Here is a 21,358-nt window from a genome sequence, read left to right on the forward strand (position 1 = left end):
GATAGAAGTATTGAAATCTAAAAGCGTTGCTCCGTTGAGTTGGTAAATTGTATTTGTTAAAACAGGTGACAGGTAGAATGTAATATTCTGTACTTTTGTCCCATGACTCCCATATTTTTTCACCATTTAATGTTTAGACATTTGTAGACTTCATAGCAAACAGAGCAATTTTGCCTTTGGTCCCATTAGTGATCAGTACTGTATCTTTCCTATATGCTGTAGCATTAAATAATGCTATTAGTACAAATGAGTTGTGTAAGGTTTATGCCAAATTATATTTTTTAGTGTTTTTATTTAGCTTGCTTTGCTAGTTTTCAATGCATAATGGAAAATGATTAACCCCTTACTCAGAAACCCTGTAAAAATAAACAGACTTATGACAATGTCATTTAAAGGATTGTAACATACTTTTCCATAGCAGTGGAAACTGCTGTACATATAAATCTGTAAAGTCACTGCTTCTAGTAACGTAGCTCTAAATCTGCTGATATGCATGTTAATCATCTGCATTGTTCAGTTAACTATCACAGTTGACTTACAACAAAAAACAAGTAACTAACTAAACTGGTTCAACCCCATGTGAAGTTTCTAATAATGAACAACTTTGACAAAAAAGTACATGTAGTGGAGATACAATTATTATTATAATGGTAGATAGCAGTTGAATTTAATAATGTGTTGTTGTCCTTCATTTAAAGAGGTTCCAGTGCACACACCATCTCTTGGGTGAACATGACGTTCCTCTGGCTTGTGTGGAGCAGGTAGTGACAGGTAATTCACTGTGACTATAGCACACTTCCCAAACACCAGCAAACCACCTGCCACACTCAGACTTTGTACTTTTGCTCTATTCCACTGATACTCAAAAGGCTGTATACAGGCAGAATGTTACCTGTTGTGTGTGCACACTATAGAGACATGACTTTACTAAGTTGTTACTATGCTTTAAAGGAAAACACCACCGTTTTTCAATATTTTATTATGTTCTTACCTCAACTTGATGAATTAATACATACCTATCTTTTTTCAATGCTTGTACTTTTTATCTTTGTACAGCGCTTCATGAATGGGTTAGCATTTAGCCTAGCCCCATTCATTCCTATGGCTCCAAACAAAAGTTTTATTTTGTGCCACCATACTTACTTGTGTAACTACTCGTGTAACAGTCTTTAAATAGGGAAAACATGGAAGTGTTTGGTGACTTCTAAATTCATCCCCGTTTGGATCCTAAGGAATGAATGGAGCTGTGCTAAATGCTAACACATTCATAGGGCGCGGTATAAAGATTAAGTGCATGCATTGAAAAAGATAGGTATGTATAAATTTGTCTAAGTTGAGGAAAGAACATAGTAAACTTTTGAAAATCGGTGGTGTTTTCCTTTAAAACGAATAGCTTGAATGACAATATTTTGAAGTGTCTAAGTGGCTAATATTGTTTATCTTTCTTATTTTTTCTCTTCACAAACCTCTACAGTACACTCTAAAAACAAACAGTGCTTTATAGCACCAAAAGTGGTTCTTTGCTCGTAATCATAGAATAACCATTTTTAGTGCCATATAGCACCAGTGAAGCACCTGTGTAGAACCATATAGTGCTATGTAGAACCATATGTGGTGCTATATGGCCCCTATATGGTTCTACACAGGTGCTATACAGGTGCTTCACCGGTGCTATATGGCACTAAAAATGGTTCTTCTATGATTACGAGCAAAGAACCACTTTTGGTGCTACATAGCACCGTTTGTTTTTAGAGTGTATATAAACATAACAGAAAGGATCACGTGTCTTAAATGCATTATTGTAACTCTGTTTACTTGGATTTTCCACAAGTGATGTAGTCAGTTGTGATAGTGCAGCATAGCTGCAGAACCTGTTTGGGTGTCTGTTTTTAGCATAGCTCTAGATGAGCTCATTCAGACAGACTGCAGCCCGAGCCCGGCCCGATTAATCTTGTTTGTGTTAGATCTTGCACTCCCCTCGTTGCTGACTTAGCCCCCCAAGTATTGGATTGCTATGTTAAACAGAAAGAGCAAGAAGCCTGCGTTTTTGTTTTTTTATTCGCTCTGTCCATGTTGCTTCAACAAAAGACTTTTCTTAGAGATTGGAGCTTGGCATAAACACACAGTGTTCTTTAAAGCTCCGGTCTGCCAGCAAGACATGCAGTGACCCCCACAGTCTGGGATAGTGCCTTTATAGGCCGTCCTAATACTGTATTAATTATAGGACTGAAAGTAAGTCAGTAAGTCTGTTGTTTTAGCAATACACATGTTGATCAGTGAAGTCTTGTCTGCTGCAAATTGTGGTCATATTTTAATGTTTACTTTAAAAGCACTCTTGATCACACAAGCTAGAGTGCCTTGTGGCTCGTATCTACGGCCAAACCACAACTGGGGTGATACTCGGCATAACAATACAATTGCGAACCTGATATTGCTTTGATTAACCAATTCTATAAACAAGAAGTTAATATCAACTTCCATTCACACAGAATATAGCCGACTATATTGTTTATGTTTAGTCCACCAATGAAACAGTTTCCAAAGATTTTTTTGTAATGTGGAGTGGCTTAAACTGTAAAACAATGTTATACATAATAACACCACTGCTCTAATCAAATTATTGGCCCAGAACTAACTGTTGTATAATCAGGTTTAAGAATATAATGTTTTGTCTACTGATTAAAACTTGTTTTGTTTTCTCATCTAAAAATGTACTACCCACCTGAGATATTTTAAATGTGTTTGCCTACTAGAACAAGAGCCATCTGACCTTTTTTTTTTTTTTTTTAGAAATGTAATACACACTTCTTGCTCTGGTGACCACTTCTTTTCTCTATATAGTCTATTTGTGGATATGCTTTACTTGAGTAACAGGAACTGTAAGCGATTCTGTTCTCTAAAATTTCTGATGTTAAAAACAGAAGTGGTGTCAACTAATAAATTTTTTACCACTTTTATATTCCCTATCATGAAGATACATAATGTGTTACTTTAGGTTACATAGTGATTTACTTTAGGGAAGGACACCTGCCTTCTCCTTTTTCTGTAATTTGTACTTTAATTTAGGTCTGTCATGATGTAATTGGTATTCTTGAATAAATTGGAAATGGGAAATGAGACATTTATTAAATGTATTTAGTACTGTGCAAAAGTTTTATGCTGAGTTTACACCAACCGCGTTTCAGGCGTCAAAATCGCATCTACCGCGGCTAGTTTGCCGCTTGAACAGTTTAAATGCATTCGCCCGTGTAGAGCGAAGTAGACGCGCGGCAAAAGCAAGCATTTGACGCGCGTAGAGGCAAACTCAGCACTTGCCCCTCCCACAAGAAGCAATGCGGTTGTCTGTTTGCAATATGACTGATGTTGATTGTGCATTTATCGAGAGAGTTACCAGTTTGTATTTGGTAACTACTATAGGGGGAAATAAACGGCGAGGGGTCGATAAACGTCAAGGGACTCAAAAGTGAAGTGTGTATTACAACTTACAAGGTTGCCCAAAGTCCTCACTGACACTCTTCTAAGCGAGGTCCTTTTTATTCCGAAATAAGAACGTGTATCGTATAGCTCTGGGTGACTGCTTATGGACAATATCAAGCGTTGGTTAAATGAGTGACTCCGGGCGGGGCTGCCAGCACAGCAGCAAGCAGGCTCCTGATTGGTTAACGCGCCGCGAAATTCCGCCAAAGTAAAAATGTTTCAACTCGGGCGTCAGCCGCAAATTCGCGTGAACCACAAAATGCACCATTCCGCGTACCGCGCACAACGCTCAATTCGGCTATTCCGCGCCGCGGGACCTCCTGACGCGCATCAACGCGTCTTCACATTGACTTAACATTGAAATCACTTGCGCTTCATGCCTCTACCGCGGTTGGTGTAAACGCAGCATTAGGCCACCACCACCAGCTTTGTTGTTTTACCAAAGTTTTAATGTCCATCCGTATTTATTTTTCACTCTTTATATTAAAATACACACCCAAAAATACAGGAAATATGTACACAAAATTAAAAACAAAACCATTTTCAGAACTAAATGTCTTCTTCAGGCATCAGTCAGTATTTAGTGTGACCTCTCTTGGCACGAAACACATCTTTTTTTTAAGGAGACTGAAGTCATTTGAGTCAAGTGGAAGGGGAGTTTACCCTAAATACTTGACACTTCAGCTTATACTTTTATACTGTTTTTAATACTACATACATATTTAATGTATTTTCTGGTTGTATTCTAATAAAGAGACAGATTATATATGATCACTATACAATTTCAAAAACAACACATGTAATGGTAGCATGGTGGCCTAAGACTTTTGCACAGTACTGTATGTTTACATTATATAATATCGAAAAAAATTGCATGCAATACAGTAAAGCAGTGTTGAGGCAGCCTCTGAACAACTGTTTGTTTGAATATTATGTAATACAGATTATAAACACATGTGATGTCCAATAGTGAGATTACATTAAATCTGTGAGTGGGTGTAGTATTGGCCTAGGAGGTAGTGCAAATGCTATGATGCATTTAAGCATGATTCAGAAGTTGAAGTCTGGCCTATTGGCATACCCTCTCATCTCCATCGCTTCCAGTTGTCTGTTTACTGTCTATAATAAAAATGTTGTGTTCCTTTCTAGTGAATGATGCTAAGGGGAAGCAGAAGGTTTTAGGATGCAATCAGAAGCTGAAGTTTAACCCCACTGAGCTCATCCTCTACTGCAAAGACTTTCGCATAATTCGTTTCCGCTTCGATGAGGCTGGACCCGAGAGTGCTAAAAAGGTACGCTGTGCATACACGCATACATAATGAACTAGCCTTGCGGTTTCTTGCAACCAAACACACTCCCACATGCTCACACACCTCTTGTGTTTTGAGCGATTGTGGTTTTCTCTAAGAGGATTAAAAGCTAAGGGCTTTAACTACACCTCCCTCTTCACTAAAGTCAGTTTTTTTTCTCCTGAAGTAAAATTGCAGACAAACACTAAGTATGAGGAGCTGCCACATTTTAGAGGCCTATCTCGAAAGTTTGGATTTGGCTTCCTAGCATGTATGGTTCTCTGCAAGTATTTAGCCTTTTCAGTTTGTTTTATCCGTGCACAGTCAGAATTGTGAGGAAGGTTTTTCTTAGAGTTATGTGTGTGATGTTTCAGGAAGAATGATTCAGGACTTTCCTCTCATCTGCTGCTCCCCTACTGAGACAATGTAGGATGATGGGATTATAGTTTAACTCTTCAACAAGGCAGCATTGCTTTCATCTACCGTGTATGTCTGTTGGACTCTAAAGCAACAGCAGAGCTGTAAAGCATAATTTATACTTCTGCGTCGAGTCGCGTACCCTACCTTGTACCCTGCGGTGCCCCTCCCCAAAGACCTCAAGCACTGTTGGTCTGCTGGAACCCCTTCCTCAGGTCAAAAAATCTGTGATAGCATCACATTTTCTCATACACTTTACCACTTGCAACAGTAAAAACAAAACTGGACCAAGTTAAGGTACCTAGTTGCCGCTTTTATTGACAAGTTGCTGCTTTTCCCTTGATTTATTTGTGGGGTACAGCAGTAACATGCCCGTCGACACTGCTTACTAGTGGTCTGCATGTCGGCATGGTCAACAACGTAGAAGTATAATTAAAAACCGACACGCAGCCTATGGCGTGGGGCAGGGTTTCCCAGACTGGGGTTCGTGAATAGCATCTTTAGGTTATAATAACATTAAAAATTCAAATCCATAATTTGAATTTCAAAGATTTATTATAAAAACTGATTATTTATTCAAAATGCTATAAATCTGTTGAATCAATATATAAATGTGCATTTATCTTTGCCATGTTATATTGATTTAGTTGACTAGTGGTATACACTGATTAAAAATCAAAACATTAATGGCATTAACCAAAACACTTACTTTGTCATATTAAGAACACTGTCATTGCTGCGGTCATTCTTGGGACGTCGTCGCTGAACTTTTTTAACAGCAGTCAGCTGTAAAATGTTTTGGTCCTGCTCGATGACTCGTTAACTTTGAGTAAAATAATGTAAAGTTTTTCATAAAATCCCCTGGGATTGTCGCGTGAGAACAAGAAACGGCCGGCATTTTTTCAGTCGCCCGAGTGTCTCTCACGTAAATTATTCAAATTTGATGGCTTACGTTTCTTCCCCGCCACCAAAAAACACTACATGTTTATCAATGTATCAAAAGTATTATTTTGTTTTTGTTTGTTTGCTGATCACGAAGTACAAAGTAGATGAGGAAAACTAGGATTCTGTGTGTATTCAAAGCGCTGCCGTTGTTGACAATGCATGGATTGGTGCGCTGTGATTTGTTGAGGGGATTTATTGCATTCTGCAGAGAAGGAGGACTGGTGTTTATCTCGTTTTGCGAAAAAAGGGAGAAAAGATGACAGAATAACATGGTGGATATCGGATTTTCCGTAAAATGAAGAATTACATTATTAATACTGACCAAATATAATACTGATTTTGGCGGTAACTCATTTTTTTTTAAATGGCGTTTATTGCGTTTTGGAACCAAACTCTTCAAGTATTCCTACTCTATTCCTTTGTTGGCTTGTTAAAAGTGAAAGATATTCAATTTTTTTCTAAATCATTTTGGATTAACACATCTGCTGTATGAATAAATGTAAATGTTACTAGTTGAATTGGTCTTAAGAATCGAATAGTAAACAATGCATTAATACATAAAAAAAAACATTCACTTTTTAACAGTGGATGGATTGTGAACACCTTTAACCGCGTTTTCCCATCTCCCCAGTTATTTCAAACATCTCAATTATGTCTTTCTTTTCACTTTCTCCAAGACGTAAAAGGCAAGAAAATGCACCACAGTTGGAGCGTTTGATGTTCCCACCAAAACCATCAGAGGCTCAGTGCCTCATAAAATAAAGCGTGTTCTGCAGAGGAATGTCTCTCCCTCCTGTTATATCTGCACCATAAAGTGCATAAAAAGCTCTCTTTATGCAAGCTGATCCGATCATGCAAAGAGCTCTCTGACTCACACCGGCCTACAAACCCGTCCTGTTGCTTCACAACAGCTGTTGTTGCCTGGCAATGTGAAACTTTGTATAAAATGAACATATCCACATTGTGCCGCTGACTCAATGGCTGTCAGAGGTGGATAACAGGTCCTGATCCATCATTCCTGTAGCATGACTCAGAGCAAAGTCAACAGTTCCCATAGTATCTGTGGAATGATGGTTAGTCATCACGATTAGTCACTAGATTCTTAAAAGGCGTCATTTTAACCTGTTTATGTTTTTAAAAGAGGAAAAGGGAGTTTTCCTTTCGGTAATAGGAAAATGTAAGACTGGAACTCCTCAGGGAATAAAACAGACCATTTCACCTATGGTTATATACCAAATGCACGACCTGAATTGGGGGGAACGTGCTATAAAAGGAGTAAAGGAAAAGGGGGTGGTGGAAAAAAAGAGGTGCCAGAGTTCAACTATACACAGTCTGCCAGCTCCTGAGAATGTGTGAAGAAAGGGAGAGCTAGAGGCAAGAAAACCCAGAGGAACAAAAAGCCCATTGAGCGTAACCCTTACATATGCTGAGCAAACACATACATTTATCCTAAAGTTACTTTTTTCAAAGTTTCTGTGATGCTTTTGTGCCGGGTGCGAGTGAACGTTTAGCTACAGATCTTACGTGAGGGTGTCTTTCTGAGAGCTGCTGTAACGCACACCTCTTTTTTTATGTTATGGTTGTAGGTTTTCCGGAGGAAGTGCGTGACATGCACAGCAAAAGAAACAGAAATAGTTCACCTAAAAAAATAAATATTTTTCCATACAAATTACATAGTTCATAGTGGCCACATTTTTACAAGTTTGAGCTTTAAAAGGACAAAAACACTGTAATAGCACAATAAAGAGGAGTCCATATGGCTCATCATATTCTATATCAGGGTTTCCCAGTCCTACGTGGCAGATCTCTCCTAAAAAACAATTCTGCTCATCAGCTTCCCACCAAAATGTTGGAGATGCCTCTCAAATTAAAGGATTAGTCAATTTTCTTTTAAAAAATCCAGATAATTTACTCACCACCATGTCATTCAAAATGTTGATGTCTGTCTTTGTCCAGGATTTTTCTCATTTTAATGGACTTTAATGGACCCTAACACTTAACAGTTTTAATGCAGTTTGAAATTGCAGTTTCAAAGGACTCTAAACGATCCCAAGCGAGGCATAAGGGTCTTAACTAGCAAAACGATTGTCATTTTTGTCAAAAAAATATGCACTTTTAAACCACAACTTCTCTTCTTTCTCTGGCTGTGTGCCGCGCCAGCGCGACCTCACGTAATTGCGTAGTGACATCGAAAGGTCACGTGTTTCATATATGAAACGCACATATGCGGACCATTTTAAACAATAAACTAACACAAAGACATTAATTTGTATCATTCGACATAGAACAACGTCGGAACTGTCCTCTTTCTCCATATTGTAAACACTGGGGCGTAGTTTCGCATATACATCATCCGTGACCTCTTGACGTGATGATGTATTACGTGAGGTCGCACTGGCGCGTCACACGACCGGAGGAAGAGAAGTTGTGGTTTAAAAGTGCATATTTTTTATTTTTCTACCCAAAAATTACAATCACTAAATAAGACCCTTAAGCATCGTTTGGGATCGTTTAGAGTCCTTTAAAGCTGCGTTGAAACTGCAATTTCAAATTGCATTAAAACTGTCAAGTGTTGTGGTCCACTCAAATCCATTAAAACTAGAAAAATCCTGGAATGCCTTCCCCAAAAAACATAATTTCTTCTCGACTCAACATTTTGGATGACATGGTGGTGAGTAAATTATCTGGATTTTTTTTTTTTTTTTTAGAAAATTGACTAATCCTTTAACACACTAACAAGCTGATGAGTTGAATCAGGGATGTCAAACTCTGATCAGTTTGGTTACAAACATTCCTCAATATATCTTCATTTGTGTTCATCAGAAACAAAGAAATGTATACAGGTTTGTAATGACATATGAGTGCGTAAATGATGAGACAATTTTTATTTTTGAGTGAACTATCCCTTTAACTCGCCAGGCACTCCATACTCTTCTTTATAAATTATAAAAAAAGCCAACTTCTAATTGAATTATATCCAATTGGAAGCCGCTGTTCCCTTTGCATGCACACAATTTCTCTCCTCATGTTTAAAGTGATCTCTTTTCCTTTTTGTTTTGTTACCGCCATACTTTAGGAATGTACCGTCAGCATACATGAACCTGAACACTTTGCTCTGCTGTTGCCAATACAAACATGAGATTCATTAAATTCTTCACTCACGGCACATAGACGTTATGTAATTGTCTCTCCTATTTTCTCTTAGCATATTCATGGTTTAGACTGCAACTGTAAATTTTTTTTGCTTTATGTTGCTATAGTAAGTGTGTAGTAAAGGTGTTGCCCAGACCAGCTTAAGCTTTGTATGCAGTGTTATTGAATATTTCCATGCCTGGATCCAACAGTGGTGCCAAGAAAAGCTATACTAACTGAATGAATGGGCGCTGATTAACAGGTGTTTCAGGAAAGCAGACAAGATGAGATAAGGACAGAAATATTCCCAAGCTGCACTGTATTGTCTTTTAGTTCTGGACTTAACTAGTAGTGCTTTGTATCAAGAGTTAAATGAATGCAGTACATGTCATGTTTATTGGCAGGCAGTTAGCGTTCAGTTATGCAACAACCACTTCTTGCGAGATGAAGTGAGACAGATTTTTGAGCTTGGGCTATTTTCACTTCCAAATGCCTGTATCAAGATTATTCATTATATTTGTTATTTGTAACAGAGCAGTAGTGTTTGTCATGTCAGCGTAAAGTTTGGATTTGGTTTGGAACATAAACAGCTTTTTGTTATTGTATTTCAAAGCCGATATGCTTGAGCAGTTTGTTTGTAATTATATCACACTCCTGTCTTTTGAGTGAAGGTCATGCAGTATGGATATAGTGCCTGAAGTCATGTTAATGTGTGATGTCATTTTACAGGTATGTCTGGCCATCGCTCATTACTCCCACCCTGCTGACCCACAGCTACTCTTTGGATTCGAATACGTCGGAAAACGATACCACGGATCGACCACGGGTATGAAAATACACACATGGGCTTGCGCCCACAATTTTTTTGCGCTGTTTTCACAAGCTGCTAAATTAAGTTTTAAGAGGTCCATACATTTAACCTTCATGCAAGTCATGACATGAGGAAACATTTCAGAGAATTCAAAGTGTGAGTGTTGACAGAGTCTCAAGTTGTGAATAGCAGGGCCTATATTGAGTTTTATATGGCTGCTATTACAGGGCTACATTGTAACACATGTGGTTTTAGAAATGACAGAATGTGACACTGCCCATATGCAAGCTTCTCGTATTTCAATGTAATTCGCTGTTCTGTATCCAAAATAAATTTGGCACTTGTTTGATTCACTTAGATCATGAACAGTTTTTTTTGTTAATTGGGTTGGGTGGGAACATGGCTATGTAGCAAATTTAACAAAATTTTTCAGTACAATGCCTTTAAAGATTTCTATTAATTGAATGAGATATTTATACATTGTTCACACTGTCAGTCTAAATCAGATTTTGGTCCATATCCGATTTGACAAACTAAAGCCCTTTTCACACAGACATTCCGGAAAATACACGGAAAATGCATCCTGTTTGATTTTTTTGTTCATTCCCACTGCCAATGATTTTCCGGAATATGCAAGGTCCCGGAAAGACATGTGACCTGTAAAGTCCTGCACTATCTTCTACGCAGCGTCTGAAGTTTGCATATTATTTATTATTTCTCTCTCCAAAAACCACTTGCGTGCATTTTTGTTTATGATAATACTATAAAGAAGCGCATGACGCGCCATTCTATGCTGGTAAATGATCTCAGCTTCAGAGGGGATATCTGACGATCCCCCTGATCTCTGCTTTAATCCAGTTTTCAGAGATTTCTCATCATGGTAGTTAATATGCATTTAAAACCCCCATTTTTAGAAGCTGGATGATATCTTGATATCTGATACGTGGGCATTTTTGATTATTATAACCTCATATGAGCATGTGACACAATATTTTTTATGCTGCTGAATGATCTCCGCTTCAGCGCAATAAGTGACGAGCTAACTTACTGCGTCAGTCCAGTTTGCTGACATTTCTCGTCGTGAATGCTGTATTGCAAGTAAATCCCTAATTTTAAAGAGTTGAACCAACTTCATGTTTCCATGACACACGCGTCCTCTTTATGCGTCTCATTTATCATTTCCTAATAACTGCTTCAATTTAGTTTGCGACATTTCTTGCGTAAATGTTTATGTGCATGTAAATCTCTCGTTTTAAAGAGCTGAACCATAACTTAGTTGTGATTGTTTCGGCTTCTTGTTCACACAGAGGGTTTTCCGTGTATCTTACTAGGTCCTCTTTCCGGCAACGATCCCAGATGATTTACGGGACAAGTTTGTGTTCACGCAGAATCTTGCCTGGAAATGTTACGGGTATTTTTTGGGACCAAAGGTCTGTGTGAATGGGGTTTAACTGTCCATATTGTGCATCACAACTTTTCAGATGCGATCTGTGCGTCCTGGAGTGTTCTACGGTTTTAAGGATTATCTGCGCTATTTCTATGGCAATGACGTCGTGGTGGCACGACAATCTGCCTCGACCTCTGGTGTGTTTACGTGACGTGACATGACGTAACCGAAAAGCTACACAAATGCGATGAGAGCAGTCAGACTGAAATGGATTTTAGCAAATGCAATTTGAAAAGGATTAGTAAAATATGTGTGTTTTTGCCGTTCACACGTTCTAAATGTGATTGGATTCCAATCAGATAAGCACCAAAATAGGATTTGAACTGACAGTGTGAACAATGTCCTCCTTTCACTGTCCTCAAAACAGGGTGATGTCTTCCTTATTCTATGAAGTCCCTCCTACAGAAATAAGTATCGAGTTCTGATTGTGAAGTTTGTGTAGTGTGTTGTGATTCGATATGCAGCTTAGCTTGCCGTTAGCTTAGCTGGCGACTGACATATTCCTGTGGGCGGAGTTTAGTGAAAAAACTGTTCTGCTGACGTCATTTAAAGCAGGAAGTAGAGGGCTGTAGCCCAAACCGGCCATTCGCTGTAGGCTTTGAAAGGCAAATTCTGTTAAAGAAAATATGCCGCCTGGCAGTGAACTTTGAGCTTTATCATTTTACAAGTATTATTTATGCTATTATAGCAACATTACACACTAACTAAAGTTTGAAAATGGGATCAGAAAGAATGTGACCTTTAATTTGATTCGGTCTACTGTACATGTCAACTTTATTAAAATTAGTGCTTTGTCGATTACACACTTGACTAGCAGTGCAGTAAAGAGTCACTTTAACTTCACAAAACAACGTATAAATAAAGTTTTTGATATTACCTAAGTCAAATATCATGCAAATGTTTGTAATTAAAGGTGTAATATGGGGGTTTTAGCGGCATTTTGTGGTGAGATTGCGAATTGCAACCAACCTCCATTTCTAAACGCAATAAAAGGCCAAACATGCCAACATGTTTACAAACATGTCATCGCCTGAGACAATGTAGGGACGAAACACGCTGTATAAAACAGTTTGTCCGTTTAGGGGTACTGTAGGGGTACATGACTTCCATGTAAGGAGACCCGTTGTGTCTTTTTATGTAGATAAAAACTGCTCATTTTAAGGTAATAAAAACCATAGAGTTCATTATGTGAGGTCTTTATACACCACTGATAATATAGTTATGTATATTATATTGCATTTCAGTCAAGAGATCCTTCTAAAAGTTACACAATGCACCTTTAATTAAATAGTCTAACATCTTGTTTTGTGAAACAAGCACATGCTTTTTATCTAGATGCTCTTTGTATCTGTCACAGTTTGTAAATTTTAATTGAGTATTTACATTTTTGTACATCCCTTCACTGCAGTTTGAACATGTACACATGTGATTTATTTAGGTGAGCAGGTGAATGGTGTTGACCCTGGTGGGGGTCTGCAGACCCCTCTGTTTGACTCTTCCTCTGACTGGGATAGAGAGATCAAGCGCACCGGCGCCTCAGAATGGAGGGTGTGTACTATCAATCAAGGTTATTTCATCTCACCCAGGTGAGTGTGTGTATGCAACTTTACCTTTGTAGTTTTCTATCTTGGTTATAAACCGCTTAAGGATATTTGTTGCATGTTAGATTGGTAACCTTTATATAGCCAATGACACAAAAGTTATGCGATCCTTTAATGTAAAACTAAAACGCAGTCACGGGTGCTTAAACGGGATAGATGAATTAATCCTCCCAATATATTTTATAATAGGATGATGGAAGATAAGTGAATAAATTTGAGGATAAAATCTCATAATCTAGTTATGAGATTAAAAGCATCTGTTTGATTTCACTCATTAATCACATTGATTTCAATCTTTGACATGTGCTTACTGAGTAAGAATATCAGGGTTATAATTTCACAAAATGCTTACTTACGTAGGATGATTTTATGTAGAAAACTGTAAATCACAAAAATGACACTAGCTGGGTTTTCACAGACTGGGTCATAGATGACAAGAGGTTCATGTAAATCTGCGCAGGCAGACATAAGATTCGTTCTGATTCACAAGCTCAGTGCAATATCAGTTTAGCGTGTTTATAATACTATAATATTATAAAAACACAAAGAAGCATCACTGTATTTTCGGTTTTGATTGTATGACAACGGTCATGTGTCTGTTTGCATGTGGAGTTTCAATGTGTTTTTCTGCTGTTTTTTCAGTCTCCCAGAGTTCTTTGTGGTTCCAGGATCTCTAGCCGATCAGGATTTGAAGCAGTATGCCTGCTGCTTTAAGTCTCAGCGTCTCCCGGTGAGTGCTGTGAACGATTATTGGTTTTGGAGTGAAAAATGTACAAATCACAGTCTGTTTTAGTTGTACTCGGAGAAAGAGGTCATCAGTTAGTTCAATGGTTAAAAACATTATACAAGACTTAAATGTCAATAAATTTGCATTGAATAGATGTGAGAGAGAGTGTATGTGTTGTCTTTGGCTAAAGGGTCATTTTGTGTGCGTGCGTATGTTTGTTGGTTATAGTTATGGTGCTGGAATCATGCCAGTGGCAGTGCATTGGTCCGCATGTCTAACATCAGTGACCCGCAGCAGCAGAGGAAGGTTGAGCAGAGGTAAGAGAAACTTGATTAAAGACAAGAAATAGATCTAAGAGATTTGGCTTTATCTCAGGTTTCAGGCTTAAAGGAATAGTCTACTCATTTTCAATATTAAAATATGTTATTACCTTAACTAAGAATTGTTGATACATCCCTCTATCATCTGTGTGCGTGCACGTAAGCGCTGGAGCGCGCTGCGACGCTTCGATAGCATTTAGCTTAGCCCCATTCATTCAATGGTACCATTTAGAGATAAAGTTAGAAGTGACCAAACACATCAACGTTTTTCCTATTTAAGAGGAGTAGTTATACGAGCAAGTTTGGTGGTACAAAATAAAACGTAGTGCTTTTCTAAGCGGATTTAAAAGAGGAACTATATTTCATGGCGTAATAGCACTTTTGGGAGTACTTTGACTCGCCTGAAAAGTCCGCTCCCCTTCTCACTCTCATAATGGGAGAGGGAGGGTGTTACTGCGCCTAGTCGAATTACTCCCAAAAGTGCCACTACGCCATAAAATACAGCTCCTCCTTTAAATCCACTTAGAAAAGCACTACGTTTTATTTTGTACCACCAAACTTGCTCGTATAACTACTCGTCTTAAATAGGAAAAACGTTGATGTGTTTGGTCACTTCTAACTTTATCTCTAAATGGTACCATTGAATGAATGGGGCTAAGCTAAATGCTATCGAAGCGTCGCAGCGCGCTCCAGCGCTTACGTGCACGCACACAGATGATAGAGGGATGTATCAACAATTCTTAGTTAAGGTAATAACATATTTTAATATTGAAAATGAGTAGACTATTCCTTTAATGATGCAGTAACTTGAGTATTTGAAGAGATTACATACTCTTTAACCAGTATATTGTTTTATTATTTTTTCATTTGTTTCAAAATGATTTTGTGATTGCGCTTGCACTTTTAATCTTTTGTCACAACAGCTCAAGAGGTTACCAGAAATTCCTGTGTGTAAAGATATAGACCAGCCACATTATGTCTTTATCTTTTTTGTATTGAAACCTTTTAAAAAAAAACACACTTGTGATTTTGCAGGATTTCCAGTGCCATAACTAAAAGCCATCCCCTCCGTAGTGATGTCTTCAAATCAGATCTGGACAAAAACCTCCCAAACATCCAGGATATTCAGGCCGCTCTTCTGAAACTGAGACAGATCTGTGTCATAGGTAAACTGATTGTTCAACAGTATACAGTAGATTGAACAACAAGACTCATATTTACCATGCATGCAAAATGTCAAAGGTTTTGGACATGTCTTACATATACAGTACATACTGAACATACCTGCTTATATAATTTGAGAGCCCATTTAAAAAATGTCTTAAACAGCTATGATATATTTTTTCTGGAACATATGACACTTCAGTCTTTTTGCTTGTGTTTTGTATATGTGTACAGAACCCTTCGAGGAGTCTGAAGAGAAGTGGCTTTCTTCCTTGGAGAGCTCGAGGTGGATGGAGTATGTCAGGTATGACTGCCAAACACTGCAGTCCCCAACAGCATGTTTGAGAGTCTCTCAAGTTCTTGAATTTGTGCCAGAGAGTTTAGAAACAGGCAAAGTTTTTGTTTGTGTATTCTGAAGAGTTTTGTGTTAAGATGCAGTAAACACTGGTTTGATTGGTTTGGTTTGTGGTATTCTCACAGGACGTTTCTGCGGCATGCAGTGGAAGTCGTCTATATGCTGGATAGCAGACACGTCTCTGTCATACTTCTGGGTAAGATACTGCTTATTTGCACAAAATGTTGTTTACAACTTAAATGTTTGTTAACAGTTTCTGTTTTCCAAGGTTTGTAAAAAATTTTTATTATTATAGTTGTTTACTGTACTTTCGAGGTATGACTACTTTTTTGGGTGGGTAAATTTTTGTGGCTAAAGGGCTCGTTATAATTGTGCGTAGGTCTTACGGCGTAGGTTCCATGTTGGTTTTCATTTATACTTTTGCGCCGTCGTCCGCATCGACGTGCAAACACACGCGCAGACCGCTGGTAGGCAGTATCCACGCGTGTAACCACAGTAGCAGCGGACCGTCAATGAAGAATAAGCTTGGCAAGTTAACCCATAAACAAAGAAGAAACAGCAACTTGTTGTGTATGATTTGAGAAGACCACCAATGATGGAAGTAAATAAACAGCGACTTTTGTTGCAGTTTGAGTTAAATCACTCCTCAACTTGGCTCATCTTTGTTGTTTCACCGTCGCGAACGGAAATACCTATGGCGCAGTTTTTTTTACCTGATGGGAGGGGTTCTGGTGGACCAATCACAGCGCTTGCGGTCCGCGTAGAACTGATGCACTGTTAAAAAATTTGCGAGGTGCACGTCAGGCTACGCACAGGCTGCGGATAACCTACAGCGTAGCTACGGCGTAGAGCTTACGCACGACTATAAATCGGGCTTAACTTACTATACTGTACTCTTCCTAGTGTCCTCAGGTGGTATTAAGTTCAAGCAACTGGGATAAGTGTTTAGCTGGTGGTGGCATTAGTTTTAGAGGTTAGATAGATAAGTAGTTTGTTAAACTAAAAACATCTGGGTCATTTTCAACCCAGCGTGGGTTCATCCCTTTTTGACCCAATTTTGTTTTTTTAGAGTGTAGTAATACTTTTTAAATTAATTAAACTTATTCACAGTGTTACTCACTTGCCTGTTATTGTTGCATTACTTTAATCCTATTCATTTTATTGTAATGAGGGATGTGTCAAAATTATTTTCAGTGGTACCTAGCGTGTCACACATACTGTTCAAAGACAGGATGGAAAAACCCAAAATATTATTGATCATCGGTTGTTCTGTTTTCTGCATCATTTTTCTTTGAATGTTCACACACGACCAAATATCAAAAATCATTTTAATGTGTAATGATTAGTGATAGCACAATATGTTGCAAAGGCCGATATTTGGATTTTTTTTATCTGCATTGGCCGATAAAATTTTTTTCTCGTCCGGTAAATTTCTTTTACTTAAATTTGATGTTTGTAATAAACAGACACTCAGTGTCACTCATTGTAAAGCCAATAGTCCCTTTCACACATACAGTCTTTACTGGTAATTTACTGGTAAATTGCAGTTAACATGTCATGTGTGAACAAAACCTTTCCGGTAAATCAGTGCTCCCAATTTACCAGTAAGACAGGTTGTAAGATTACCAGTAATTTACCGGTAAGCGCTATGTGTGAACAAAAATTCTAGGATTACCGGCATTTAGAACGGACGACGTCAGACCGCGCTGACAGATCGGGCCAATCAGAAAGTTTTTTATACAGGTGACGCGTTTACCCCCGAACTGTTTACGGACGTTTCCACACACATGCTGCTAAAAGTCGAACACAACTGAAGTTAACATCCACATTTCTTCACCAAAGTTGTTTAAAACAACTCACCGTCTATTTGCCATATTGCCGACGTCCTTAGCACACCATCTGTGAAGCCTAATGTGCAAACGTGCAGGTTCCGTTTGACGCCCCCTAACGCAATGTTGTTTGATCACGAGCAACTTCGCGACCGTTTGCCACAGATGTGAAAACAACAAAATACGGACCGTGGATATTAAGTCATAACCCGCCGTTGTTTACAAATACGACACGGAGCTCGGGTAACTTCCGCTTCCTCTCCGAGTTTACCGGTATTTTGATACTGATGTGTGAATGATGTCTTACTGGTAAAAAGACGGAACCTCACTGCATGTGTGAACAGTACATTTTTGTATTTACTGGTAAATTCATTCTGGTAAATTCATGGTAATTTACCAGAATTACTGTGTGAAAGAGGCTATTGTCTGACAGACAGTAAAATGACCAATCATTATTAGGGCTGACACAATGATTAAATAGTCGTCTCATTGCGATGGTTTGATTTCAGATCACCGCAATGATTGCACATCTTTTTAAAAAACACAAGGGGGAGCTGCAGCGCATGTACAAACGAAACTGTATCAGATGGCACTCTTTAACTGACAGTGTACATTGCAAAGCCATTTATTACAGTGGAAAAACAGCATTTAAAGAAATGCTGCAAAACTTTGATAAGCAGATATGCCAGGTAAAACATACATTTTCAAAACAGCAATTCCAAATTTAGGGAAGTTAAGGATGCTATTCTTAAGGATCTGCAAGGAATTGCTTTTTTTTGCAGACACTACAAAATTGTGGTCCAGTACTAATTCGACCTTAGTAGGATTGGCTACTATTTGAAGCCTGTTCTGCTATTGTCAGTTTATTTTGATTGCTTTTTTATTTTCAATTATTTTTCAGACCCTTTATTGTGTTTATTTCTTATGAAACTTTGTCAGTATATATTTATAAAATAATTACTTTTGAATATGTGTTATGTGTATAATATTTACTGGCAGGTAAACCTTGCAAAAGATTTAATTGAAATAACCACAACAATGTGTAAAAACGATTTCATACAACAACAAAAAAGTTATGAGAATTAAATCTCAAAGTAATAAAACAGACAATTAATTGTCATAATCGGCAAAGTCCTAAAACAGCCAATTAATCGTCATAATGGTCACAATTTATCAGCCAAATTTCATAACCGTGACAGCCCTAATCATTATTTACTTTTTAACATGACTTTGTTGTGTCACACAACACCACACTAGTTTAACACACTTAAGGGCTCGTTATAGTCGTGCGTAGGTCCTACGGCGTAGCTGCGACGGCATAGGTTCCGCGTTGGTTTTCATTTATACTTTTGCGTCGTCCTCCGCTTCGACGTGCAAACACACACGCAAATCGCTGGTAAGCAGTATCCACGGGTGTAACCACAGTAGCAGCGCGACCATCAGAGAAGAAGAAGCTTGGCAAGTTAACCCACAAACGAAGAAGAAACAGCAACTTGTTGTGTATGATTTGAGAAGACCACCAATGATGGAAGTAAATAAACAGCGACTTTCGTTGCAGTTTGAGTTAAATCACTCCCTAACTTGGCTCATCTTTGTTTTCACCATCGCAAACGGAAATACCTATGACGCAGTTTTTTTTTACCTGACGGGAGGGGTTTCGGTGGACCAATCACAGCGCTTGCGGTCCGCGTAGAACTGACGCGCTGTTAACATTTTTGCGAGGTGCACGTCAGGCTACGCATAGGCTACGGATAGCCTACAAAATCGCCCTTTATTCAAACAGTACCACGAGACGTCAGATCCTCATTAATTATGTCTTGTAAATATGTTTTAAGTACGTTAAACGGGTATATTTATAAATGTTATGCATAACTAATGTTTTTTAGTTTAACTAATTTTCTGTTTGTCTCTAATTTACTGTTTTAACATGTGTGTTCGGCCAGTCAGCCATACAGCTTTCTTAATATCGGCATCGGCCATAAAAAAAACCCATATCGATCGACCTCTAGTAATGATAATTGTTTTTTGTTTTGGTGTGTGTACAGAAAAGGAGGATCGGGACCTGAGCTGTGTGATTTCCTCTCTAGTTCAGCTGATGTGTGATCCTCACTGCAGGAGTCTACATGGCTTCCAAGGTCTCATCCAGAAGGAGTGGGTGATGGCCGGACATCGCTTCCTGGACCGCTGCAACCATCTCAAGAAGAACGATAGAGAGGAGGTGAATCAGTCACATTCTGATATCTTGTGTGTTTATTTGTGAGCCACTTCTGAATATGTGGCCTGCGGTTCAATCAGATAAACCAGACTTCATTGGTCGCGTTTTGTCTCTGCAGTCTCCTGTGTTTTTGCTGTTTTTGGACTGCGTGTGGCAGCTGTGGAATCAATATCCAGCCGCATTTGAGTTCACTGAGGTGTATCTGACTGTACTCGGGGACAGTATGTGGCTTCCTGTCTTTAGTACCTTCCTCTTCAACTGCCCCCGACAAAGAGCAGAGAACAGCAGGGTTAGATGACTTCTTTTTTTACTTGTATATTAGTTTAGTTTGTTTGGCCTAGCTTAGTTTTGGATCGTTCATCCTAATCTTGTTCAAAACCTGAGTTTCTTTATTCTGTTTTAAAAAAAGAAGATATTTTGATAAATGATGGTTAGCACACAGATGACGGTACCCATTGACATCCACAGTACTTCTACTATGGAATTCAATGGGTAGCGTCAACTGTGTGCTTACCATCATTTATCAAAATATCTTCTTTTGTGTTCAGCTCAGACATTTATTATTTATTAATAATAGTGGTAGCAATTTATTTTACAGTACTTTTTACATGTATGTACCATACCTTTGTAACTATATCTAAACATAATCTTTAACATTTTGTCTAAACTAGTACACTGTGCAACACATTTATCACTTAAAATATTAAAATCTGATCCATTAGCCTAAAATATTATTAAAATCCAACGAGGGACACATATTTTATATAACTTTGTGTATATCTTTCATTTGTTTTTGTTGCCGTTGTAGTATGTTGCGTTAGAAATGAAAGAAAGATTATCACACTTTATCTGTTGCTCTGAAGGAAGAGATCCAGCCTTTAGATTCACTTAAGCCACAGATTGACAGATCAAGTCATGTGGTAACTGTGGTTCATTTTTCTGAGAAGTTTTTGCTGCACTTCCCACGCTCAAAAAAGTGACAGTTCTTCAACATACACACATCAGATTAAAGTGATGTCTTCCACAGTCACCGTATCATTTCAGCACTGTGAAAAGAAAATAGAAAACATCCGAAAACACATTAATGCAAGAAATTTCTTTGCCTAATTTAAAGGTCCTGTTCTTTCTGTGTTTTTGAAGCTTTGGTTGGGTTTACAGTGCGCAATATAACATGTGTTCATGTTTCACGTGTAAACGCGGTATTTTTCACACAATTGACTTATCTGTATAGCGCTGTTTTCATTTTCCCTTAAAACGGTCTGATGTCTTCCTTGTTATATGAAGTCCCTCCTTCAGAAATACGTATCGAGTCTGATTGTGTAGTTTGTTTAGTGTGTTGTGATTCGACAGCAGCTTATCTTGCCGTTAGCTTAGCTGACAACTGACGTATTCCTGTGTGCGGACTCGGAGTTTAGTCAAAAAACTGTTTTACTGATGTCATTAAAGCAGGAAGTAGAGGGCTGTAGTCCAAACCGGCCGTTCGCTGTAGGCTTTAAAAGGCGAATTCTGTTAAAAAAAATATATCGCCTGGTAGTGAACTTTGACCTTTATCATTTTACAGGTATTATTTATGCTATTATAGCAACATTACACACTAACTAGGGTTTACAAAATTGGATCAGGAAGAAC

General features: G+C 38.3%; 1 protein-coding gene across 1 annotated transcript in view; it reads left to right on the top strand.

Moving 5' to 3' along the window:
* Positions 1–21,358, top strand: part of mtmr10 (myotubularin related protein 10) — a 40,684-nt gene that overhangs the window by 14,712 nt on the left and 4,614 nt on the right. The window contains exons 4-14 of the mRNA XM_055203165.2: positions 699–771; positions 4,627–4,769; positions 9,990–10,086; positions 12,957–13,104; positions 13,762–13,849; positions 14,075–14,163; positions 15,202–15,332; positions 15,565–15,634; positions 15,811–15,881; positions 19,560–19,732; positions 19,848–20,018. Of these exons, the coding sequence (XP_055059140.1) occupies positions 699–771; positions 4,627–4,769; positions 9,990–10,086; positions 12,957–13,104; positions 13,762–13,849; positions 14,075–14,163; positions 15,202–15,332; positions 15,565–15,634; positions 15,811–15,881; positions 19,560–19,732; positions 19,848–20,018 (1,254 nt within the window). The remainder of the gene's footprint in view (positions 1–698; positions 772–4,626; positions 4,770–9,989; positions 10,087–12,956; positions 13,105–13,761; positions 13,850–14,074; positions 14,164–15,201; positions 15,333–15,564; positions 15,635–15,810; positions 15,882–19,559; positions 19,733–19,847; positions 20,019–21,358) is intronic.

This window comes from Misgurnus anguillicaudatus, chromosome 21 (genome assembly GCF_027580225.2).
Source record: "Misgurnus anguillicaudatus chromosome 21, ASM2758022v2, whole genome shotgun sequence".
NCBI lineage: Eukaryota > Metazoa > Chordata > Actinopteri > Cypriniformes > Cobitidae > Misgurnus > Misgurnus anguillicaudatus.